Source organism: Coregonus lavaretus (assembly GCF_964263955.1).
Source record: "Coregonus lavaretus genome assembly, chromosome: 9".
In the NCBI taxonomy this organism is placed as follows: Eukaryota; Metazoa; Chordata; class Actinopteri; order Salmoniformes; family Salmonidae; genus Coregonus; species Coregonus lavaretus.
In genome coordinates, this window is record NC_139996.1 from 61,622,597 (window position 1) to 61,630,931 (window position 8,335).

At 49.3% G+C, this 8,335-nt stretch overlaps 1 protein-coding gene across 1 annotated transcript; it reads left to right on the forward strand.

The window, feature by feature from the left end:
- Positions 1 to 999: 999 nt before the first annotated feature.
- LOC311135403 (cyclin-dependent kinase 2-like) lies at positions 1,000 to 1,941 on the forward strand (the record flags this gene model as incomplete). The annotated part of the gene is made up of 1 exon (XM_084169336.1): positions 1,000 to 1,941. The coding sequence occupies one exon, from the start codon at positions 1,000 to 1,002 to the stop codon at positions 1,939 to 1,941; it is 942 nt and encodes a 313-aa protein (XP_084025462.1).
- Between the last annotated feature and the right edge of the window lie 6,394 nt (positions 1,942 to 8,335).

Sequence of the window (8,335 nt, forward strand, 5' to 3'; positions counted from 1 at the left end):
AATCACAATCACTTGGAACACATATACCGTATATAATATCCAACGTGATCTCTTCTTATATGTTCAACATGGCAACCTGGGTACATAAGGAGAGGGGCCCAAAATAGTCCAGTATGGCCATTTCCATCTCATCCCGAGCCTTCCATATTTCGCTAGAGACACATCTTTCATCTTCTGTTGCAATTGCCAGACCTGGACAGGCTATGCTCCCGAACCTCGACTCGGTTCGATCTCTTATGTTCATATATCCGCTGACGCTGAATGTACCAGGTCCGTTGGTCTGCGGTATCTGAAATTTGGGAATGGAACAACCGCAAACATAGGTCAATGTGATACATACACTCACTGTAATGCCCCTGTGTATATGTATGTAAATGGAATAGCACATTGATTGTATGTCTTACAGCGCAGACCAGGTATCTGTTCACGCTCTTCGTAAGGTCTATCAGACCCTTGTCGCCTGGTTCAGTGTCGAAAGACGAGTGTTGTAACAGAGGCTTTATGGATTCAACGCCATGCTGTGTAGAGAAGGTCCCATCTATCTGGAAGTATAGGTACGTCGGGGGTGAGCTCTGTGCCATCTGCGCAAGCGAATATAATATCACCCTTTGGGTTAGAGGAGCGATACAACAGGTTACAGCCACTACAAGTCCACAGCCAACATTTCTTGGTACTGGTTGGTTTTCTTAAGGTCTATATACCCTGTGTTTCATGAGCCATGAGTGGGTGCTGAAACCATGGTTGGATGGTGTAGCAAAGGGACGCACACCCTGGAGCTGCCCAGTGACAGGAGCCACAAGCCACACAGAGTGTGATTGTCTCCCTGACCTATCAACACCGGCTGGTCGGATGAGTTGGACATGGAGAATTGGCCATGGTATATATATGTATATATATATATATAACCATCCACATATATACACACCTCACCCTCTCAACCGTTCATATATTAAGCCGCTTGACCACAACTACCACAGAAGCTTTACACCTAGCAGCAGAATGGAGAGTTACCTGAAAGACTACGTTATTGGCAGAGGAGCCTACGGGACCGTGTACAAAGTCAAGTGTCTGAGAACTGGAAAAGCGTTTGCCTTGAAATATCACACTCGCGGCGTAGATGATTCAACCGTGAGAGAACTCTCCTGTCTCGCTGCACTAAGGGGTCACCCCTATGTGATCCATATGCACGATTGCTTCTTAGACAATGGGAAGATAGCCATGCTCATGCCCTATGTGCCCTACACGGTGAGTGACGTGATTCACAACGGACAAGGTTGGAAAGTGTACAAGCAAGGCCGGTCTCTGCAGTTGATCCCGTTGAGTTTTGTGGCTCACTTTTCGGTCCAGGTGGCTACTGCTTTGTCTTACATGCACGGACTGAATATAGTGCACCGGGACCTGACTCCTTCCAACGTGCTGCTGACAGAAGATCTCACTGTCAAAGTGGCGGACATGGGCCTCTCTAGACAATCCTCGAAATGGATGAGTCCAACTGTGGTCACGGAGCCCTACAGGGCCCCGGAATTGTTTGTTAAAGGTGACTGTGCAGAGTACACCTGTGCCATAGACATGTGGAGCCTAGGGGTGATGATAGCGGAAGCTATGGAAGGTAAGGTGGTATTCCTAGAGCGTGCAAATCGCAGAGGAAAGGTGTCCACACACCAGATCATTTTAAGGACTCTATGTCCCAAAGACCATCCACGTGCACCGATCACACCATGGGATCCTGTCACCTTATTGCCCCAGGTTATGGAGTGTGAACTAGTGAAACGGATCGTCTTCAGATTGCTGGCTTTCCGTGACACTGAGAGACTTATGGCTCACGAGCTGCTGCAGGACACAGAATGGAGCAAGGTTGCTCATATGACCGAGGAAGACAAAGGTATGGTCAGAGGCCAGATTGAGGAGAATCGGAGAATGGACGTGTCAAAGGAAGTGTGAGAGACTAAGCAAAGACAAAGACCAACACCAGGACTGCTTGCTCTGTGTACTTTTATTGTGTACTACATTTCATGATTCATAGATATATACTTGTGATATATAATTGTGTAGGCATACAATACAAAGTTAAACCTATCTGTACGTCTGTCAATAAAAAGTGTATATAGCACCCTACAACCCTGGCCTGGTCCATTCGGTAGTACATTCACAAGTACATTCACAATGCCAACATGATCTGGATGTGGACATATAATGTTATATAATGTCATCACTGCTGAACAAGACAAGTGACAGGCCAAGGGGATACTCGTACCCCTCTTCCGGCTCTGGTGTAGGTGTCCTGGGAACCGCACGGCTCCAGATCATCGGCATCGTGTTGGTCAAATTACTCTGGGGATTGGAACCCACCCGACGGTGGTGTTGGTAGTAGCAGGTTGAGCCGAAGCGGCACGTCCCACGGCCTTCATCGAAGTATCGGCACGGTTTACTCGCCATGTAGTCCTTGTATATCTGGATCAGTTTCTGCTTCTCGTCTTTATCTTCGACCCAGTGGTCACTTGGGATGTAAAAGCTCGATCTGGTTCTACACGCTGGGCACAATTTAACTTGTTTGGCATCGAGGAATGTCACTCTCCTCCATGTGCGGATGCACCCCAAACAAAAACAGTGGTTACAGTTGGCCAGAATTCCGAATCTCCGCTCCCTCGGATTGTCTTTGTTCAACACCACATCCAGGCACACACAACACACCTTGTCTCTACTGTGCTGGATGGCAATGGGGGTGCCCTCGTCAGTCTCCATGTGTGTCTCTGAGAGCTGTCTCTCCACATTTGCGAGCTCACTCGGACCACGGTAAGGTTGTCCCTGATCACACACTGCAACCGTTACCCAGTCCATCACATCTTGCCCCGTAGATGTTGCTGCTGCCATTGCCATTGCTATCTGTAGGGATTAGCCTGGCTGTTGTGAACAGTACCACTGTTAGTGGTAGTAAAGTAAACTAATGTCTCCAACCATGGACAGGGTATCAGCCCATGCTAAGCAGGAGTGTTGTCTATTGTGTGGTATTACATTGACTAAGGGCTACATAGTCTATTGTGACAATTAGAATTGAAATGGTCCGTACCAATGTCATTGGTACACACCGGATGGTACTAGGTGTCGATGTGTACCCTTTGTTAAGTGTACACGTTTTAACCACTCAAAATTCATCCTCACTCTCCAAGTTTGAATCATAACATCCTTTGAGAAACACAGTTCTTGGTTTAGTATCTGGCTTACGATCCGGACCTTTGAAAGGTTTGCCATGTGTCCTGCCTCTATATCGCTGATCTGTCAGGTCTGGATACAATTGGTTGTTGTTGCTTTGCAACTGGAGCCCTTGATCATTTTGCTTGGTGTAGTCCATCTCTTGCGTATACTCTCGAACCGAAGTTGGTGGCTGCTGTTGTAATGTCTGCTGCGGAAGACTGTGCTGCCGAAGCTGTGGATACCGATCATTGTCCTGAGTCTGGGGTAGCTGCTGATGCGGCTGCTGAAGTGGCTGCTGAGGTGGGCACTGCTGATGCTGTAAAGTTTGGGGTAGCTGCTTAAGCGGTTGTTGGGGAAGGTAATTGGGGATCCTGCTAATGAAATAGCCTTCTGGGATAGGTGGAGCAGAAGGGTAGGTTGTACACATTTTATTCTGGAGCCAGCCCAGTGGTACATCCACTAAGGGAGCTGAGATGTTCTTGGGTTCAAACAGTGATACATGGACCAGGCGGTTAGACCCCAATCCCTGATGGTTGTATGGCTTAAGGCATGCTGAGCTAATGCAATACCGAAACAACAGATATATGTAGTATCTGGACAGTTTGCCAGCCTCAAACAATATCGGATCCGGTATAGGCGTTGCGGAACGCCCAGTGCTACTGCATTCCATGCGGTGTAGTGAATCTACATCAGCTTTGGGAATGTACAACATATCAGCTCTTTGCCACATATCCCGCAAGACCCGCAAGGTCATCTGGAGGGTGTCTCTGTCTTTGGACACTGTATATGTCATCAACCCAGTAGCTGGCGCACCTGCCACTATGAGGCACTCGAACAGCGACACGGACGCATGTTCAGAGAACACGATCTCTCTACGACCCGAACCGTTCATCTCCTATTTACTACCCCAGATGTGTTACAGAGACCTAAGCTATATCGTAACACGCTTTTACGTGTGACAGAAATGGCAGAGGAGAGGCTTCACACCAGGAGCTGCGCAGAAAGGTTGCTCGACTTGGTAGAGCGTTACAATCTGTATCACGTTAAGACCTTACATTACAGCGATGTGACAAGCGTGCTGCAGTGGCTTGGGGTAAACACGAGGGAATTCACCTTCGCCCACTATGAAGACACCGTAGCGGTACTCAATAGGGCTGTGGGACAGTGTAAACTCCGGAACGTAGGAGTAATGGGTATTCACGAGGAACCTCAGGTCGTGGGGAGAGATCGCTTAGTGGTACACATAAAAAGAGACTACAAGCCAGAGATCAGGACCTGTAAGTATGACTCCGTTGTACTGTTCCTGGTGATCCAATGCAATACGAGAGCCCCGTACTCTCATGAGCTGACCAAATTGATCCGAGACACACATACACTGATCGGGAATCCCCGGACCCCCATATTCCCCACGTTTGCCAGGTGTAGTCCTCAGCACGTCGAAGCCATCTCTCAGCAGGCGCAACCGGTTATAGACGGCTTCTTGCCCTCGAGCTATAAAACGACCACACCCAGGACGTCCACGGTGATCATAGACAGCTTTGGCCGCAAATACGAGCTTCTAACATCGACCGAAGAGGCCAAGCCATGGAGTGTGTACACAGACATAGCGTTACCCCGGGATTCGAAATGTGAATTCGACATAGAAGAACTGATAACAACGCCAAACAAGGTGATGGGTAGAGGAGGCTTCGGGGTGACCGTGCCCCTCAGCGATAGCATGGTCGCAAAGACCAACCTGTTTCCGGAAATGGTGAACTGGAGCGTTCCTTTCGTAGACAAGGAATTCAATCGCTACGCGCATATCGCTTCTCAGGTGGAGGAAGTCATGATCGGCGTCTCCATACAACACCCAAACATCCTGCGCACATTCGGAGGTTTCTGGTGCGACATTCCAGGCTACCAGTTGGGAGGTAGAGCTGTGCTGGTCATGGAACGAGCCCTCTTGTCGCTGCAGGAGTTCATGTGGCGTATACGCGAACACTCTAGCTCTGTAGTACCCGCGGTCGAACTGGACACCCTAAGAGGGCTGGAGTACCTGAGATCCAGAACGATCCAGCACAGAGACTTCACGTACAGGAACGTCTTGGTCTGTCACCAGCCGGACAGGAAACCATTACCCTTTGCTTTCAAGATCAGCGACTTTGGCACATCGTGCAACTTCTCTACCCCAGATCAGCCTAGGGGCAACCGCACTAACATGGCTCCAGAAGTGCTGTGGTGCTTGAACTCATCCACCGGGAGTGATATATTCAGCTGGTACTGCGTGATGTGGGAGTTACGCAGTGGCTTCCCCCTGGTAAATTACAAGGCTTCAGATAACACATATTGTAAAAAGACATACGCTGAGAATCTCTCCAAGTTGGTTGGGGTATACAGCCCTGAAAAGGATTCAGCGTTCGAGCTCAGCCACATGAAAGCGATCAACGCTCGCGCCCTTCATGCCAAACACAAAAACAAAAGGCCAAACGTAAAGAGGATACTGGACAACCTCCATCAGATGGGACATGCCATAGCGGACAGGACCTTTATCTGTATGGGAGTGCTTTGCATTACGCTGTTCCCTCAAGAGAGGTGGTCTCCATCCCAACTGCTGGAGCTCACTCGATACCAGTGTTTGAGTGGGGATATCAGTGACGCACGGTTACCTTCCGAACAGATGCCGTTGTCCGTACAGGTAGGGGAGTATAGGTCGACCGACATCATAGTCGGAGACGACTGCGTCCCCGAGGGACTCACTAAATTGGTGTCAGATGGATCGGCGACGGGATCCACCATTTCAGTGATCACGTCCGACTCAAAAGTGTACTACGGGATAGACTTTATGAGGTTGGCTCCTGATCTTATCCAGCCTTACACCTGGTACTCAAAGAAGGTGAAAGCGCTGGAAGATGTATACAAGAGCAAGTATAACAAACGCAAGGCTGGTGACAACGACAACCTTTTAGGGGAAAGGCTGTCGAAAATGGCTCCTGGAGGTAAGGTAGTAGACAATTCAAGACAAGAGGGAATTTCCAGGGTCCTCGGACTAAGACAACAGGTTCCTTTTCAACCAGCCGTTACGGATGTGACACAGGCATCCCACCCGGAGGACGAGCTGCTGCCCGTACCAAACACCGATGCTCACCGCGCGGAAAGAGATATTGGAAAAGCCGGCGCCCTCATCCTAGATTACACTGACCTACAACGCAGCAACGCCTCGGTACAAATGTTGACCTGTAGTGATGCTGGTGATGCGATACTCAGCAGTGGCGATGATGCCAACATGTCTTTCATGAGCGATACCGCAGACAGCACTCTAAACACTGTGTCAGGTCAACTGACATCCCGTGTCATATGCGGCAGGGCCCAAGGGCAGGACATTGAAGCTTGTCTCCAACATGCCCCGCAACCAAAACCACAAAGAGAATTGGCCGAGGACCCAGTCCCGCTAGCCGTAGAGGAGCAGTATGGTTCAGTCATTTTGCGAGGCAAACAGATTGACGGGGAGATAGACACGACCATGGTCATTCTCAAGAGCCACAACGAGAAGGAGATAGCACGTTTCACAGACAACGTAGTTGTCCAGTCTCAGGACATGACCCGAACGCACCCGCTCATATTCGCTGGTCCCAGACACGGATTGTGTAGGTGCTCTAGGCGCAACGGCATGTTCATCTTCCAATATGCCCAGTTCTTCCAGGGGTGCAAGCAGGTGTTGAACTGGAATGAGTCGGAATCACCAAACTCGGTACACGCCTTCCTGCAACAGGTTTTTCTCACACTCAAGGCATCCGTAGACCTGGAGCTGGTGCCCACTCACATGACCGAATGGAGGGATGTCCTGATCGGTAAAGGGGCCGTGATGATCGACATTGTCCCTTATCTCAGCAGGAACTTCAACATGCCCCAGTCCTCGATGTTTGGCAAAGAATGTAGGAGCTTGGTCAGTCTCTGTACTACTATGGTGGCAAAGCACTTACCCAAATCCAATCTGTGCAAATGGCTTTGCAACCTGAGCACCGGTACGTCCTCCTCGCATGTGCTGACCAATGCCATCCAGTGGTTGAGACAATTCGATATCATCGAAAGGACTACTCCATACTTGTCGACCATAGACGGTAACTGTTTCACGTTCAGGGATTATTTGTCCGACATACCAAACTGGCTGACACACCTGGGTGAGGAAGAAGAAGGTTGTAATAGAAGCAGCGCCAAACTCATGGTGTACGGAGACCCGAAGCCTTCCAGAGGCAACCAGACAGCAGAGGGTATGGGTGATACCAAGATGAATGGACTGGTTAGGAACATAGTGCTCAGGATGAGAGTCAAGATATTCGGCTCATCGAGGCTCCAAGTGACCACACTGGATTGCACGCAGGGGTTGGCGAAGGTGACTCTCAACAACTCTGCACTCTCTGGGATTTCCAGCTTAGATCACCTGGACCGGTCGAGTTTACTCAACCACAACGGCGTATGTTTTGCACATGACTCAGTTTCGCAGAGTGAGTCCAAGTGGGCCCCAGTCATAATGTTCACAAGGTGTAAGAGACCGGGACCTGTGCAGGAGTTCACTATCGAATATTACAGGATGACGATCCTGGTGGTTCTACTGAGCCAGCAGGGCTCGGTGAGATCTCTCAGAGAGCTGTTTGAAAACTTGGTGATGTTCAGCGTGACAGACTATTAAGTGCAAAGACAGGACACCCTAGGATATGGTTGTTTTGTAGGTCATCCCCTTGTACATGTACCAATGTACTAAACCAGTCTTTACCATTACGCTAAGGATGTGTGACTACAATTGTGCATAATGCACACAATAGAACACAGATGGAAATCACCGGCAAGGTATTGACAATACCCCCGGTTGTGTGTATGAGGATATGCCGGGTTAAAAACATTGGCAGAGATACCGCTGACATAGTGAAGGTGGAGAAGCGCTTTGCTTTCCCGGAGACTGTGAATCTGAAATACATTATGAAAGGCCAACCAGAAGCAGCTCTGTACGAGCTGTATGCAGTTGTAGCTCACCGTGGTACACCCTACTGTGGACATTACACAGCTTACGTGCGGGAAGATGACAGTTGGTATCTTGCAGACGATAGTTGCGTAAGGTTGTGCTCATGGGAGGATGTCATGTCAACCTACCAAGCGTTAGGCTCTACCT